This window comes from Porites lutea, chromosome 7 (assembly GCF_958299795.1).
Source record: "Porites lutea chromosome 7, jaPorLute2.1, whole genome shotgun sequence".
Classification (NCBI taxonomy): domain Eukaryota; kingdom Metazoa; phylum Cnidaria; class Anthozoa; order Scleractinia; family Poritidae; genus Porites; species Porites lutea.
In genome coordinates, this window is record NC_133207.1 from 18,580,674 (window position 1) to 18,599,512 (window position 18,839).

An 18,839-nucleotide genomic window follows, 5' to 3' on the forward strand; every position below is an offset into this window, starting at 1 on the left:
AGGGGCTAGGTGATTAAGAAAAGTATACCGCAAAACACACCTGACATGAGAAAACTCTCCCGTCAAGCTAAACGTCTTATGTCAACAGCAAAAGGGAAAAAAAAATCATTGTGCATTAACTTCGATCACAGTAGTGGGCTTGGAAACGAATTCTTCTAAACTACATCACCGTGGCTTCCAACACACTTCGTTGCAGTTATAGGTCAGCCCCTAAATTTAATGTTACCACAGCTCTTTTAATTCGCGATACCCTATAGTAGCAGCCAATTCTCCTGACTCGCCTCGAACCTTTTAACATGAACACAGAACGAACTTTTGTTTGGAAAACATAAAAATTTTTACCCCCACAATGTTATTGTTTTAATTTTGCCGGGTGATTTTTTCACTGATTGCGGTGATGTTTCCGGTCTCGTTCACTTTCGTCACTTGTTGCTGTCGTACACATGGAACGATATCACGTGGTACAAGTTTCCACCCTTGTCTTTAGTTGTACTCGGTACTTCGTGCCTCGCTGGGAAAGCTTCGCTTTCCGAATGCGTCGCCCTTCGGGCGACGTTCGTTCCCCCGGATAATATTTTACCAGGTTTGTAACAGGATCGCATGACGGTTTGATCGGTCAAGTTCATGTTCGATTCTACAATAAACAAAGGCGAATCTCGCTATTAGCTGAAAAAGTTATCCGCATCAAAGTCACACAAAAACTCCCCTGCTCCCTATGCGCATTAGTGTTGACAGGGCCTGAAGAGACAAACTCTCAAGCCTTATCCGATTGGTGTGTACACAACCATAGTTAGTAGAGTGGAGTGGCTATGAAGCCCGTCAGACTCCTTTGTTATATGTTTTTGTGAAAATGAAGATGCACAAAGTTCAATAACATTCGAATACTTCTCATCCTACTGACCAGCGAAAACGACGCAATAATTTATTTAGTCACAATTTGTTAGGATTGTGCACTGTCAAGGACCTTCCAACATAAACTGAAGCACTGTTGATGTTGTTGTTTTTATCTTTGTTGTTTGCCGCCTTTCATAACCAGTCTCCTCTACTAACTATGACTGACCTATCAAAATGAAATAATGAAATCGAAGTGTTGACGGTGTTTTTTGTTTGCAAAGTAATTTTCATGTGATTAACACGTTTTTATCGGCCAATCAGAGATGGCCCTTTCTGGATTCTTCCAGAGGTTAGTGATCCTTGGGTGTTCACCAAGAGGATTGCAGCCTCTGGGAATTAGATTGACCAGATCACGGGTATTGTCAACTTCGTTCCCAGGGCATTTCCCTGCGTCAACTCATCAGCATTTCATTACTATCTATGTTACTCTTACATGTAAGTGATCTCATTTATCGGTCGCTAGAAAATGATAACCTTCTAACATGTTTGTTAAGCTATAGACGATTATGTAGACGAATTGATGACGAAGGAATTTGAGGAAATTGAGAGGGAAGTCACGCCAAGGAAGCTGCAAAAATGGAAACCTGATACCCTACTGATATCAATGAAGGTAAGTAAATCCAAACCTTACGTTAACTGCTTTGCTTTATCTCTTGTAAGGTCAGGGAGGTGGAAAGTTAGGGTACGCGACTAGGCGGACATATATGTACGCTAGATGACTTTAAATCACTAATTATACATGCAATATAGATCTTGGCATGAAAAAGAAACATATGAACCGTCTTTTGGAAACAAACTTGGCAGTATTCGCCAAAAAAACTAGAGTTTTGGCGGCATCTCTTTAAAGATGTAGCCAAATTGTGAATCCCTGTAAAAATAGTGACACCCTTCATTCTTCCCTGTCTGAATTTGCATAAAGTACGTACCTCTGGCAACTTCCGCTAATTTGGCTCGACTGGATTTTCAGGGGCAGTACCTCCCAAGTTTGAGGATTAACTACGTAACCATTAACAAAGATATAGGAGAACAAATACAACAGTTGTATTAGACAAAGATGAAAATTTGTAGTGATCAGTGTTACATTGACATCGGCGTTGTTAAAGCAACGTTAAGACGCCATTACCTGTTTTACTTGTAGTCGCACTTCTCTGCACTGGGAGATTTTTTCCAAAATTGTTCACGAGAGCTTGTTCTTTCTATAACTGGCTCAATATTCGTAAAGTTTGAGCAAGATCTATGAGAGAGTTATCGAGGTATTTTGGGATGAAGTTTTTGTGGTTAGAAATATAGTTAAAAACCAAACAACCGAGATGATTGGCGCACAGCTTTTGAAAACGAAGCGCTTTGGAAATGCGATTTCACCGCATAATAGTTTCATTCCAACTAAAAACGTGTGTGAAAAGATCATGGGGATAGCTTTAGCCGATTGCTAGAAAGAAGGATTTGGTTAGCGTGCCGATCGTGGTGCTCTCGTCGGCGTTTTGGTAAATGTTGTGGTCTACTTTAACAAATGTGCGTATAGTTTGAAAACCGCTCGATGAATTCACTTTATAATTATTATACACTGTACTCACTATCTGTCTTCTCATTGGCTAGGAACCTGCAGTTATCTTTGAAAATCAGCGCAACCTACAGATTAGTTATCTACTGGCAGATTAGTGACTTATCTGTAGGTTGCGCGTGCAATGCATGATTTCCAAAAGCAATGTCAAACTATGTTCCGTGCGATGGTGTGTGAGGCAAGTGTTATCAGCCTCGGCCTTCGGTTCGACTGATTACGCTTACACTGTACCTTGACCTTGATTATTCCGGATATCACAAAAAACTCATTCAATAACTGTTTTTAGGATACACCTATTTCAATTAAGGTTGCTTCTGAGAAGAATGATGCATGATCCATGTTTCATAGCCCGCGGTGCATTGTTGTAGCAAGTTTAGTAAATTATGTGCCCGCAACGAGCCTAGAAAGCAAACGCTGCTAACGCTTCTATGCTATGTCAGCACAACGTTAAGACAATGTATTTCAAAACACTGAATCCTAGGCTTTTGAATTTAAGACAGTGATTTGAGGTTAGGTTTTTCTCTGAAGTAATATGCAAATGCTGCAAATTTTCAACTAGTTTGCTTGGCTCGTGCAAGTGGGAATTTTGGACGGAGTTTAAAAAAAAATCAAATTCAAGGCGTTGTTGAACAACAATAAATAACTTAACATTACGTGTTTATCTTTTTTTGAGGCAATGTTTTTAAAACTGAACAAAAAAACAGAATAGCGTTGATTTGCTTTATTGAAATAACCAGCATTCTGGCCCATGCAAAAACGCAGCTTAGTCAGGCGGTAAAACCCTATTCATTTAATGCTGTTAAAAGAAGAGGCTTCTAATTTGTTACTATGAGATTTTAAAAATGAAATTTTTCAGCTCGCTCATGCTTAAGAATTTTAGCAGCCATTTGACTTGAAAGCTCTCTTGAACGCCTTTTCACAAATGGTCTCCATTATTTCAATGAAAGTGAACAAGACTAAACTTCCCTCTACAAAAGGGTTTACCATAGTGCACTGCAGGCTATGAAACATGGTTCACGGGAGCAATCTTAATTGAAATAGGTGTATACTAAAGCACTGAGATAATTGAGCACAAAAATGGTGACTTTTTAAATTTTCTACTGCTGCCAACGATTACAATTTTGGCGCGCAAACGACTGAACGGCCGTCTCGTTTTCTTGCCGACAAATAAAACTGTTGAAGGCAGTTGTTTATCTCTTGAGGAAAAATTTCTTCAAAAGCAGTTGTGAATTCTTTTTCTGCTTGAAACCACTCTGTAAAAAAAACTATTAAATTTAGTTTTAAGCTTATTTATGAACACTTTAGCTAAATAAAGTAACGCAAGACTTAATTTGCATTTGTAAACAAAACCTTTTTCCCCACTTTCATCGATAAGTTCAAGTCAAATAACAGACAAAGCATTACATGTTAAAACTTCCAAACTGAATTTCGTCACCTTCTTCGTGTGTTTCGGGAACAGCTTGTTTGATTATTTGTGAAATTCTTTCTTTGTTTACTGCAGCAAACCAGAAAGCCTTTTTAGCTTAGTTTGCTCGTAACTTACACGAGTTTGGCGTCGCTCGCTCGGAGGAGCTGGACGTGAATCAGCAAATAGCACTACATATCCCGACTTTGAGTAACCAATCAGAGCGCGCGAAAAACACTATCCACTGTTTTAGTATATACTAAAAACAATTATTGGATGAGGTTTTTGTGACATCCGGGATAATCAAGGTCAAGGTACAGTGTAAGCGTTATCAGTCGAACCCAAGGCCGAGACTGATAACACTTACCTCGACCTTCATTATTCCAGATATCACAAAAGCCGAAACTAGTAATTGTTTTATTATACATTGCGAAAAAACTTTTCTTAAAAACATTAAAGAAATTTTAAAAACGTTAAAAAATACACGACGTTTCGACGTTACGGACGACATTATCAAGTGAAAAGGAATACAATATGAATGTTCTATAAATACAAGAAAAGCAATAGTTCATTAAAAGGAAAGTAACATATAAAAATATGTTACAAGTCAAACAAAGAGTTTAGCACTGATGGAGTCACTCTGAAGTTTAAGGCTAGGTCTCAGTTCTTCGATGAATAGCATTTCGTAAACGAGGCAGTCAAATTTCCCGTGGCATTTCTTGAGGACGCGAAATTGGCCCTCGTTGAGAAGATTTTTGTCACCGTGCGCGCGCTTCTAAAAAATGTTTACCGATAGCCGAATACTTGTGTTCGGCAATGCGTTGATGAAGGTGTCGGGCTGTGTAGCCAACATAATCTGCATCACACAGATCACATGTAAATTTATAAACAACGCATTGCCGACTTACAATACTCGGCTTAATTTCTTTATTCCTAAGATCTTGCTCCAATACATTGGTATAAGATGTTGGTATTGAAAGTGTAGGTTCCTTTTGAAGAGTTAATCGCTTTATGATTAACCGCTCTGTAACTCCAGTTGTACTCCCAGTCTGCGTAAAGTACCCTTCACCCAGAGAGAAAAGGTGCAGGAAGAACTGGACCGTATTAGGAAAACATTTTTATCCGCAAAGCTAATAGACCGAATGAGTGAGTTTATTCTCTAGTAGTGTTGCAGAAACGACATCATTGATTAATGTACAGTTTGTGAACTGTACCAAATATTCTATTAAAATACAGTATACAGTTTGTAACAGTTCGTTTCTTGGTTGTACTATATAATTTTTCCAGCAATTATCTGTAGACTAACATACTCAGATAACGTTATAAAATAAGACTTGTTGTGACCGTTCCAATAAAGCCTCTCCAGTTTTGCATCTCATGGTGTCTACGTTCGGGAGCTTTAGCTGTATTTATAACCTAAACTGCCTCTTTTTTATTGGCTCACAGATCAACTACAAGGTACGACAACGGGCGGCAAGAGAGAAAGGGCCTGATGCGGAAAGGTTCCAACGACTGGCGAACTCTCTAGAGGAATTTACTTATTGTTTACTGGATCCGATTAAAACTGACACTCACAAGTACGAGGGATTTGGAATATACCTAGACGACTTATTGAACCATGCCATTGAATTCGAACAGAAAAAGGTAGCGTCAAAGAAACGGAATTCGCTGAAAACGCCGTACGAAGAATATTTTGGAAAATTTAAACCCTTGATAGATAGCAGATGATGAAAAAAGAATAGAAAAAGGGGATTTTGGTGAAAATTGACCTCTTGTCACTTATGACTTTATATCTTGTAACCATAGCAGCCAACTAACGACCAAATTTGTCGAAATGTGTAGTGCACACGTAAACAGCGAATTAAGTATATATTTTTAAAATTTAACTCTTAGGAGCTATATCATTAGAAGAAAACTGTCAAAGACGGGAAAAATGTGAAAGACTGAGAGTTATCCGCGCGCGAGGGGAGAGGAGCTGTTACTGGCATGTCAAACCTATCCGCAAATCAACCGCCACTTGAACGAGTTCATGCGCATGCGTGAAAGAAACAACATCCGGTTTCCAAAAAACTCCGCAGATAGACCTTTTCAGCTTGTATGTTTTTTTTTCCATTTCAGATCACTTGATGGTACCCCTGAGAGCTGTTTTTTTTTTTTAAATGTCATCCTATACACGTACATTCACGTGCATATGTATGCATAATTTATGAAAAGACAAAAGGCAAATTCCCTTGAGAACATCACGTGGTCTGAATTGGGAAAACAAAACATACAAGCTATAAAGGTCTATTATGGCGTAACCTGCGATCAGGTGGTCCTTTTTGTTTCGAATTCTGTTTTTTGGTGACAGAATGATCTTTCAATATGATACTATGATACTAGAAATAGGACTGTGCTCTCTCTTTATGGAAGTCTGTTATGTCCTCAAACAGATCAGTATTCCAACACGTCAAACCTTGAATATAAATTTCTTTGAAGGAAATGGAACAAAAGCTTATATGCATAGTTTAATGTGAACTGAAATAAGAATAACATATCTACGAAAAACGATCATTGAAATGATAAAAGTCCAAGATTTTGGACGTTCCGTTTCTCGGTCACGTGATCATGGGCGTGGTCCGATAACTCTATGGTACGTTTGTATATTAAACTAGAAAGTACTGTGCTATAAAATGGCTGATGCATATCAAAAAGTGTTTAAGTTATAAGACCAGCCGGCACTTCCCACAGCAACGACTCCTAAAGTTCCGTCAGAGGGCCCTTAACAATGAAGGAAGAAAAAACAGGAGTAGCAAACAATTCTTCGCGTGTAGGCTGTGCTGTCTGTTATGTGGGTGAGATAACTCGCCACGTTTACAAGCGTTTCCCTGAGCATCTATTTGCGTATAAGACCGCTGACATTTTCCAGTCCTTCAGAATTGTGGGCCAAGTTGATTAGCAAAATTGTTGATAAACAGTGATCAGTGTCCTAGACTTGTTGTACATTCGTCGATCATTTTTGATGTGAGAGACGAGAGAAACAAATGTTTATTGTCATAATATTAGCACTAATACTGTCCTCAGTCCCTAATAACACGTTTTCTTCTCCATTTTTGGCAGTTTTTTACCCATCCAGTGGTGCACAGTGAATTGAATCGTAAGTGGCGTGGTCGCAGTTTGGAAGGACGTAAACCTTGGCTGCTGAATTTCCTCAAGTTTTGGTGTATTTTCGACCTTGTGTTTTCACCAATCCTACTTGGTCTATTTTCTCTGCTGAAAAAGGGGACAGGTATACTGTTTTGAACAGTTTCAGTGAACTGTGTAAACTTTGATTGTGGACTGTAGTTGCTTTATATGGAGATGATTTCGTCCACAGAATTCTGACTATCTAAAATTGTCGGAATATAAACATTTTATAGCCCAACAGTGCTAAGAGTAATACAACTGCAAAATCGGGTTGTAGCGGATAACCGGCACTTCTCATTTTCTTTTTTTTGACATTTCTGAAGTGATTTCGGGAAGAGAGGTTTTAAATAATTTTTGTTAGAGTGACTATTTTTCACGTCAAAGACTTTAAATTTTCTTATAAAAAAACAACCACATCAACCTCACTATTCCTTTAGTACATCCCTGCTCCACGGGTCCACATGCACCCGTGGAGCAGGGAAAAGAACGCGCGTTGAAAAATTAAATTCCTTTGCAGTCCTGCAGAGGCCTGTTTGTTTTGAGGCCCTCTAGAAGGAATGTGTCGATCTTAATAGAGGCTAGAAGTAGTCAAAGTAGTCAGCAAAAATGAACAAAAGACAAATTAAAACATCTTTTTTGAAAACGCATAGCATTTGCACGTACATCCAGCGTCCCCTTGTGGCTGAGAAAACTAAGTATTCTAAATGCGTAGCTGAAAGCGCACTTGTTTGGCTTCTTTGCTTAAAGAACGCGGTATAATGCTGTTGACCCTACTACATTATTTTTACTTTGTTGACTCAACACTGATTTTGTCTACTCGTATAAAGCGTACTACTCGAAAAATTTTTGCACCGTCTCCTTGAGAGAACTAATGAGATGGATTCCGGAGAACAACGCTGCTTGTCAATTCGACACAATTTTCCCAACTGCACGGGTTGAAACTTGAATCAAGCCGACCGGCAGTATTGGTCATGATTGCTCATTGAAAACATGAATCTTTGAGGGAGTCTAATTAGCTTTTATTATATCGAGATGGTGGCGAAATAGAGAAGGTGGGCGCAGACAACGTTTTCGGTACTTTATATCAACTTTTTATTGTCTTATGAGTTATTTAACTCGTTTTTAGCAAGAGCTGCAAGAATCCTCATTTTATGATCTGTATATTTCTACTTATCTTTATTAGAAATTTACTTATAATAGTATTTCATGGTATATGTTTTTCCCCTTTAATTATGTAAATCCATTGTATATGTCATTTTTAAAGATGGATAAATAAAGCTTATTACTATTATTATTATTATTACTATTAAGTGTCTTAAAATTTAATGGCAAACAAATAAATACTTTGTGTTGTTTTTGCTGGTTTGTATGTACAGTGTATCTGGATTGCCTGAAATCTCCCTACTACAAGTTTTTACGGGATACGCTGAGCTATTTTATCATGCTTTCCCTTCACTACGCACTCTGTCTGTCACCTTCAACTATTGCGTTCAGTGGATTAGAGTGGACCATCTTCGTTTTCTACGTTGGTCGCTTTGTCGCAGAGTGGAAGGAGATTTTCTGTATTAAGCAATGGTTAAGACGTCCGGCGAACGAAACTCTTCAGTGCTACTATTTCAGGATATTCTCAGTATATTGCAGGTAAAGAAAACGTTTGAACGAGTCCGTGCATTTGAAGTTAACTAATATTTTAGTATTTATAATGTATTAGGCAAACCGAAACGCGAACCTTCAATAAGAAAAACAAAAAACAACAACAACAAAAACAATTAAGATTTTTAAAGCACAGTCATCGCACCCGCAGTATAGGTAAAATATAACTAGAAAATTAAGACAGCTAAACAGACTTTAAAACGGATAATCAAATACCGTAAAATTCCGAAAATAAGCACCGGGGCTTATATTTTTCAAAGGCCCTTTTTGAGGGGCTTATTTTTGGAGGGGCTTATATTCGGAGGGGCCTATCTACGGAGGGAAATTTTCGTTTCAAAATCGATTGGGCTAGCCTTATAGTTGGAAGTAAATTTACCGTTTTTGCTTTGTTTTACTACTTTGTATTTCAGGGCAATTTTCCAAGGACAAGCCCCCAGGGGGCTTATTTTTGGAGGGGCCATTTAACGGAGGGTTTTTTGCGTTACCGGTTTGGGGGGCTTATGTTGGGAGGGCCTTATACATGGAGGGGCTTATTTTTGGAATTTTACGGTATAGTAAGTAACGTAAAGAGATAAACGTAAAACGTAAAGAGATAAACGCTTTGTTTCTCACCCATTTCAAAATGGCAACTAGTCAAAACAGCTCAAAGAAGCTTTTGATTTTATCAAAATCCAACTGTACCTTAAAAGTAACTGTTACAAAAATAAGTTAACTAAAATTCAAGAATATCCTATCTGAAATTAGGATAGTTGGGCAGATTTTATATAAGCATAAAGGTATATCAAACTTACCATTTTTGGCAAGGGTCAGAAAGCTTAGAAAGACTACTTCCTCTCAATCTAGAATAACGTAAATCAAAAATTTTCAGTTGGTTGTGTTAAATGCAATAAGCAGTTATTGGATGAGGCTGAGAATAATATGAACAAGTTTGCAGATTGAGGAGGGTGTTGTCCGCTGGGACCAAAGGACTTCATTTATTTTATGAGAGGTTCCGTACAAATTTATTCAAACTTTCGGACAGCTGGGCATTAAAGACAAGCATTTGGTTTTATTAACTGAGTTGACAAGGTAGTTTATAATGGCCCCCGCAGGGGAACAGAGAAGCTGACCCTTTGTGTGCTAGCCCTTCGTCAGAGCGAATCAGGGAATTATGGGGAAATTCCGTGGGGAATAAGAGTGCCTGTTTGAAAGATAAGTTTTTGCTATAGAGTTTTTGCGGCTTTTCGTATTGCCTCCAGAGAGACCACAGGCTGTCATGTTTTGGCTGGAATGATTCGCAAGATTAAAATGGCGAACTACTGGTTTTCATTCGTCCTTGTCGTTTCTTTCAGTATCTCGAAGATGTTCGTGGATTCGGTTACTTAGTTTTCGGCCAGTTTCGCCTATGTATAACTTTTTCCATTAAGCATACAGGTGATGTAATGGATGACATTACCGGATGTGAATGTGAAACCGCGATCAGTGATCTTAAAATACTGTTTTGTTTCCGAAATTTTGCCCACGCGGTACGTTGTGTATGAAAGGACACGTCAGGTTTTGCATCGTGTGCGCGCGAATTTGAACGTTCCAGGTTGGTCGGCATCAGATATTCTTGTTTTTACGTTAACAAGATATCACCAATAATACAGCTCCAACCCACGGTATTTAAACCACAAACAACCCAAATTCCCCTGACTCCCTCTGACGAAGGGCTGGCACTCGAAAAGTCAGCGTCTCTATCTCCCTGCGGTGGTCAATCTACCTTAACAACTCTCTTGATAGAACGCAAATATTTGTATTTTACTACCTCACCGATGCAACATCACAGTTTCTTTAGAAACTAGCCCTTTCAGTCATCTGCTGGGGATTAAATAAGTCCATGTGAAACTAATTTGTCAACTATGATAATAGTCTTATTTAAAAAAAAAAAATCATTGACTCTGCTTATTGATAAATGAATCATTTTGGGGAGCTCACGTAAGACCCTAGTAGAAACGTCGTAAAATTTTCCAACTGCCACGCATATATAGTCTGTGAAACTTTGAGACCATGATTTTCATACTGTGCTCGAGGTCGCAAGTCAACCTCAGAATCACTGTGTATTGTAATCGCTAGAATTCTTATCGAAGATAGAATACTCTCAAACTAAAACACGGCTTTCGAGAAAGTAAAGCAAAACGAAAATCCCAGATTTTTGTAATCATCGCCATGTTTTGACGTAATTAAGTATGGTTTTCAAATTTGATAACGATTCCGGACAATAATAAGGCTGCATGTCGTACAATGTCCACAAAAAAAAGTAAATAAAAAAAAAACATAATTTTAAAGGCATTGTCCACGAGAGAATTGAAACCAATATAGTACGAATGTCCTTCAAGAACGTTAAGCTAAAAAAAAGCACATTAAGTACAGCTTTCAGTTTTCGATCGAAATGATGTTGTGATTGAGTAGAAAAAATAATGAAATAATTATGTGAAGGGACAAAAAATTCATTTTTTGTGGGCCTTTATGCAAACAACCTCTAGTTTATCCTTTAAAGCAATTTGCGTTACACTGAGTCACTCTAGGCAAGACAAGTGGAGGTTAGTGGATTTAACTCAATTTAAGGCAAGTGTCCCAGCATTGCTCAAAAGGAAACAACAACGTTGCGATGCAAAAATCGTCTTCCATTATAAACAAGAGGTTTTAACATAAACAAGACGCTTTGGGAGCGTATATTTGGGCGTCGATATACCACGCGTGTGTGAGGTTTTTTATGTGTATTAGGGATGTGTGAGTACTGCAGTAGCGTTGTATATTGTAGGGGTTGGTTGAGACGCGTGAAGTGGAAGGCGTGGAGTTATATTGGACGTTAATTAGACATTCTGTTTAGGATTGTTTTTCGGTTATTTTTGATGATATTTGTATGGAGAGAACATGGATGAGGCCAAAAGTTCATTTAATATAGAGAAGGGGGTATGAAGATGTTGGGGGGGGGGGGGGGGGGGCGGGGGTGGGGGGCTGAAATTTTGTGTGTGTGCTAGGGGGCTTTGAAAAATCGGTGAGGTCAAGGGGAGGGCGTAAAATCTGGCTACAGAACTAAGGGCCTGATTACATGACCCAGGAGGATCGCTGTGTAAAGATCCCGGCACCTTCGTTAAACGCCACAAAAATCAACTTTGCGATTATATGACAACCGAGCCAGCTCGGTTAGCTGGGATCCCGGGTGGAAATTTTCCAAGTAATCACGCTTGCCGAGCGGCCCAGGGAACGAACCAAGCGAGAAACAGGACAGCGGGTACAGTACTACAGTACAGTACTCTGTTCATGCGCATTGCATCCCTGGCTCATGTGATCAGGTCCTTACTGTAAGTTGTATTGTCACGCAGTTTACACGTGAAAACTTTGGCATTTGCCGCTTTCATAGTTCGTGTATGAGAGAATACGACTTCATCTAATTAACCCAAGGGTTTAAAAATAGAACGCGGTTTGCACGTGAAGATGTTGGACTCTGCCCCTTTTACGGTTCGACCGTGAAAGAATGCAACTTGTTTACGAGGTCATTTTGCTCAATAAGATTTTACGAAATCACCTCCTTTCCGAAAATATGCAATGAAATTATGCATTATTCAATGTTACCCTTAATTATCTCATGCACGAGATCGTGGAAATTTGCCTGACATCTTCTTTGGAGCTCTACAATTGAGAGCAAAAATATTGCCAAACTATTGGCAATAAGCCAAACCATTCACACCGTGTGCTGCGAAGAAGATTATTTTCCAGAGGGAAAATTTAAATTATTTAATAGTTTGTTTCACTCAGTGTATCTTGTTTTTCCCAAAAAGTTTGTTTTCTATTGCCGATTTGTTTTCCGTGCGTTATCTGAGGGTCGTATGTAACGAAGATAAATGCTGTGTTGTGACACAACGCGCGGCAGACATTCGCATCGCTTGGCTTGTTTACTTGGTTTGTTTACGTTCGTACGTATTGCGTGCGTATTGCAACTTTGAATCAAAACAAGCGAACTCGATTACTTATTTGGGCGATACCCAAATAATAAATTAAAAATTGCGCTCGTGATCCAATGAAAAACTGTAAACCAGGCTAGTGGATAACTTCAAAATACAGGTGACCTCGATGGCTTGTATTCTTTAGCCAGCGATATGGTTAAGGAAAACTGGTCAGTGGAAAACTTGTTCAGAAAGCTGTCAATCGACCCTGATAAGGATGTGTCATCATACGTGGGCAAAGCGGGCTGCCTTAAAGTACTCTCCTAGCACCCCCTCGGACAGACTGTACGGACATACGAACATACGGTCAGTCACATGATAACCCAAAGAAAAAGGCTGACTTTCGGTGTTAAACATTTTCGCAAAGAAACCGTTTGGAGTGACGAGTGGCAAATGTTGAGGACTTTCACGACAGGAATAAATGGTGCTTCCATCAATTTTCCCTCTAATCGGGCGATAACGAAATATTAATGATTATGGCTGGAAAATTCGACATCGTCGATTTCTAGTTCTTTAAGTTATTCAGTTAAAACATTAAAAAAAAAATCCCTCAAAAACTGTCAATAGAAGTACTTGACGCTTGCCACATTTGTACAATAAGTATGCTGTACCAGGTATTTTAACTTGCTAGCATCTTCCAAAAACTATACCGAAACACCCCAAACTTCTTCGTGTTTTATTGAATTAGAAGAAATCATTAAAATTAGTTTCTTTTTGTCTTAGAAAAGTGGCAGCAAGGTCAGAGTTATTAATTTATGTCTTTTTTTTATTCAGTGACTACTGGAACAACTTTGATTTCGCCAGCCTTATAATCTATTTCATCACACTGATATTGAGAATTGGCACATGGGTCAATGCTGGATTAGTTGCGAACAACAGAGCCCTTGTTATTACTGGCTATCTGTACAGCTTTAACACCTTGTTGCTTACTCTTCGAGCTTTTGGCCAGGTGATGGAACAACTAAAAGATGTTGGCACCATCCAAATTGCCCTGTTTGGCATCCTCAAAGATGTTCGCACAGTATTATCGCAGTTCCTTGCGGTAATTTTGGCATTCTCCATGGCTATCACGAAGATTTACATGTCCGAGAGATCGTTTATTGCAGATGAGAGTGAACGACATGAAATGTAAGCATCGAAATACATATAAAAATCTTCAGGTGATTTTCTAGTAAAAGAACCGGACATTAGTAGATTTTCGGTGAAACTTGGATTACTGTTGTAACAAGTTAAAAACATGATAAAAACGTAATAGTGGAGATCTTCGTGCTCGTTTTCACGGTACAATGCTGACAAATACTGCTCTTTAGGCAAAAACTGCGCGCAGCACAAAACTAGACAAATAAGCGCGATTGTTTTTTTCCACGAAGCCTGTGATATCGCCCAGAATTTGACTTTATTCTATTTTTCATCCACCTATGTACCGATCAAGCACTGTTCTTATTATAATCATAAAATAAAAAATGGGGGCCACCGTACTCGTTTTTAGGTAGAGCTGCAGAAGATGGGCACCACTTGGATTCCTTTTGATTTTGAGCGAGGACTAGGGCGAGTTTCAAAATGGCATGTAAGTGGAAGGTGGAAAAAAGCATTGAAAAATACATAAAATACGGAATTTTCATGTAATATATCAAACATGAGACGCAGTGTTTCATCACCAGATGAAACACCGAGAAGAGAGTTGAAAATACGACGCGTAGCGGAGTATTTTTGACGAACTTCGAGGTGTTTCATCTGGTGATGAAACACTGTGTCGAATGTTTGATATTTCTTCTCAAACAAAATCATTTTTGAAGGAGAAATTAAGGATGCAAAAATGAGCAGTTTTTCATCCGATATCCAAACACTCATTAAACATTAATTTCCTTTGAATTTTCTTTATGAATTATTAATGAGTTTGAGAAAGAGATATCGCAATTATGACGCTACGGGATAAAGATGGAGCTTACCTGCCATTTGTCGGTATTCAGCACAAGTTTGACATTCACTATAGAGGGCCTCGGTGAGGAAGTGGAACTCATCAACACGCGTCTGGCCGCTTACGTTATGCACATTCGTAACAAATTGAGTCTCATCTCGGCCAGAAAAAACTGCCATCGAAAATTCCACTCATTAAAGTTTCTCTTTGATCGAATTCATTTTAATGTTTCTGCAGGAGCACTTTTTCATTGCGGCCGTCGTAGTTCGTAGTGAGAGATGTGTAGTGCAAAACGAGCGAATCAGCGTAAGTGGCTTTGGTCCAAAATACCCTCCCCTGGATCCAAGTGATTCACAATCTCCCAGTCTTCCAGAGCGACTAGGAGTTTTGATTTTTCCTCTTGACCCCGCAATTTTTGCTTTTTTTAATAGTTTGCAAACCCCAACCAGATTCTTTACAAATTAGGCTCCATTAGCTAAGAGGAAGAGCGTTATTTTACGCAGAACTTACAATGGAAAATTCCTCAGTTACCACTGAGTTTTACATATTTAGCTATGAAGTGTTTGCCTGACTGTATAATAAACAGTGCTCCTGAACGCTCTTCAGAATTTGTCTTCTTACCAGTCCAGATTTAAATTTCTGTTATTGTGTAATGTGGTATTTGTCAAATGATCTGTTTTGAACTCAAAACGAAAAAACGTAGGTATGTTTAACGATTTTTTTTGCGCCATATTTGTCGAGTTAACGTGTCGACAATCTACATTGTAGAATAAACAGACCTTTTTTTCTTGGGTTGTTTATTTAATTACGCATTTCAGATAACGCGACATTCCAGCGGAATTTTTCCATCGTCTTTAAATAACATACGTGAACAGGGTAAACCCTTTTTTTTGTCGTCTTAATTCGTGCTTCTTCCCTGTCCTAACTGTTTAAAGGAACTAACATTGAAATTATTGTGATCGTGCTTGCTACGTACACAGGGCCCACACACACATTGACAGCCGTTTTTTAATTGATGTGTTCACTGTCCAAATATGTATACCATGTAATGTATACAATTTGTGTATGTTATGTATGTATGTGTGTATGTATTTAGGTATTATTATTATTATTCATTCAAAATATTTCTCCGTTTCTGATTGGCTCAAATCCCATGGATAATTCATCATAACCAGCTACTGCTGATCAAATTTGGAAGAAGTTTGCGATATGTGAAAATGACGTCAATTCTACAGCATAATTGCCAGAAAGCTGGACAGTTGACCGAGAAGCCGTGGAGACGAGGTTGATTTGTTTTACCCTTTTCGCGAAGAAGAAATAGGCTAACTACGGGCTAGAAACATAGCAAGAACAGCAAGAATACAACTCGACGGACATCTGCTATTTGAGGAATATTCACAGAACTAAACATTCCTTTATTTCCTAAACTTACCGGTAAACAGGCAATTAAGGATGAACTTAACATCGATGGAGGTAAGCATGTTTTAGCTTATTTTTAAAGTAGGAATTATTTTGAATGAATAATAAAACAATTATTGAATTCGGCTTTCGTATCATCTGAAGAAGCATGGGGATCTGGGAGGGTGTAATCCGCCTTGGCCTAATCTGCCTCGGCGGATAACATCTTCCTCGATCTCCATAATTCTTCAGATGATACGAAGCCTCATCCAATAATTGTTAATTATTATCATTATTATTATTATTATTATTATTATTATTATTATTATTATTATTAATATTATTATTATTATCATCATCATCATTAAGAAACAGTTCTTAACGTAACATCACGTGGTCTTAAATGGGTAAACAAACACACCATACTATGAAAGACCATATTCTAACAAGGACGTTACTTTGCTTTTCAGTGTCTGCAAGGAATCCGGACTCTCTTGGTATGTGTTGCCCAGCAATGTTAGTGTAAATCCTATTTATACCTCCGAAGTTTTTGTTTTCTGGGACACTGTTAAAAGGGAGGGGTGTGTTCAAATTTACGAGTCTGAGTAACGATTCTGGCGGCAGTGTTCTGAACATATTGAAGTTTCTTGAACTGCATTTTCCTACAAACGTAGAGCAAGGAATTGTAATAGCCTAGTTTAGATGTTTTCAAAGGGACCTAGAACAGAGCCCTGCGGAACGCCTACAGTCAGATCCCTAACCGACGATTCTGTAAAATTGATTTCGACAAACCGAGATCGGCCGGACAGATATGAATGAAACCAGTGCAAAACAGTTCCCGTAATGCCGAAAGAGTTCTCCAAACGCGAAAGTAGCAAAGTATGGTTCACCGTGTCAAATGCCGCTGACAAGTCCAGTAACAATAGGAACACATTGTCCCCCCTGTCCAGTTACAGCAAGATGTCATTTGTGATCGTTAGCAGTGCGGTCTCTGTACTGTGGTGTGCTTTGTACGCAGATTGAAAAAGTTCATGCAAGCCACTATCCATGAGATAATTATTCAACTGCACAAATACATGCTTCTCTATCCGTTTTGAAAGAAACTTCAAATTGGACACTGGGCAGAAGTTAGAAAATTACTCAAAGTCAGCATTCGGTTTCTTCAGTAGCGGCCGCAACGAAGCGATCTTAAGATCCTTTGGCATAGATCCAGTCGACAACGACAGATTGCTTGCTGTTTTGAATACCAGGACGAGAGCCGAGAAGCAACTTCCCATTATGATTGCTGGTAGAGGATCAAGCTTAAAAGCCTTAATAGTAGAACCTCTGATCAGTTTCAAGACGTCCTCATCAGTGGCCAAATCAAATTTACTTAACCGTGACAGGCAGGCCGGCTTAGCTAGACCAGGGGAGTCGGCAAGTCCACTTTTCCTACGAACAAGCTCCTCACGAATTCTTTCTATCTCGGAAGTGAAAGAATCTGCGAAAGCGTTAGCAAGTTGTTGATCATTATCCGCGGAAGTAAAATGATTCTCAATTTGCTTATGCAGAAGCTTATCTATAGATCGAAAGAGGAGCCTGGTGTCATGGGTGATGTCCTGGATAACCGACGAATAATAGAAATCTTTGGCTTTGCATAGCATTGTATTCACAACACTACACTGCTTTTTGTCGCTCAATCTGTCCGAATCAAGACGGCTAGAGCGCCATCTGTGTTCTAACCTGCGCTACTTCCTCGTCTCATTGCCAGTGTCCTCATTATACCAGGGGGTTTGGGCGAATGACGATGGTCCGATATTTCACCCGGAGCCGATATGTCCGTGATATCGCGCAAGACTTTATCACACCTGTTAACCAGCAACTCCCGGGGAAGATAAGATAATAATTCATTATTATTATTATTATTTTTATTATTATTATTATTATTATTATTATTATTATTATTATTATTATTATGATAATAATTATTATTATTAGTGATAATTTTTCAAGCACCTTACCCCCGAGATTAAAACGTGAGCAAATGCTCCATTATTGCCCAGGCAGGGAGAAAGTGGGCTCTGCTGGAAGTGACTGATGCATGAAGAGCAAAAACACTTATTACTAAATAGCAATATTCCTGTTTACTCACAGTTGGTGGGCGGTGCTCTCTCACCTGGGCTGGTCCCTGCTGGATCGTTCTGAAGACTCTGGCCCCATGACATCCGTGGATCCTCCCTCGGCCTTACTTGCTCGAATTTTCTTCGCTACTTTTCTTATCGTGGGAGTAGTTCTTCTCATTAACATGCTGATAGCCTTGTTGTCCAATACGTATCGGAAAATAGAGGTAAAGTTTAATAGCTTAGTGTTTTTACGCTCGTGTGCAAAAAAGTGAGGAGTAATCCGGGGGGGGGGGTAATCGATATATCCTTGGGTGGAGAGGTGCGGCCCGGCCCGGCCCCTCATACCCTGACCCTGTTTAAGACAAAAATCGTTGATTTTCCTACCCTGTTCAAGACAGAATTCCGATTTTTGATACCCTGTTTAAGACATTTAACCCGAAACCATACCCTGTGTAAGACAATGACAATTATGGAAACTCTTTCTTATTTGATCCATTGGCAATCACACAACTATTTAAAAAGATACCCTGTTTAAGACAAAAATTGATAAAATCGATACCCTGATTAAGACAAAACCTGATAAAATCGATACCCTGCCTAAGACAAAAATCCCGAAAAACATACCCTGGCTGGCCGCACGTCCCCATTAAGCCCTTATAAGGGAGTACCCCCCCCCCCCCCCCCGGGGGAGTAATTTATTTCTAGTGGTTTTAAAGTTGTAAAAGTAATGTTAAAAGATCATTTAGTGACAGAAATGCAGTCGAGTGACGTACAA

The 18,839-nt window shown here is 39.0% G+C and overlaps 1 protein-coding gene across 1 annotated transcript in view; it reads left to right on the top strand.

Moving 5' to 3' along the window:
• LOC140944544 (short transient receptor potential channel 5-like) overlaps nt 1-18,839 on the top strand; it is a 42,309-nt gene that overhangs the window by 8,883 nt on the left and 14,587 nt on the right. The window contains exons 5-11 of the mRNA XM_073393670.1: nt 1,395-1,504; nt 5,307-5,504; nt 6,960-7,128; nt 8,402-8,666; nt 13,421-13,774; nt 16,433-16,459; nt 18,096-18,288. Coding sequence (XP_073249771.1) covers nt 1,395-1,504; nt 5,307-5,504; nt 6,960-7,128; nt 8,402-8,666; nt 13,421-13,774; nt 16,433-16,459; nt 18,096-18,288 — 1,316 coding nt within the window. The remainder of the gene's footprint in view (nt 1-1,394; nt 1,505-5,306; nt 5,505-6,959; nt 7,129-8,401; nt 8,667-13,420; nt 13,775-16,432; nt 16,460-18,095; nt 18,289-18,839) is intronic.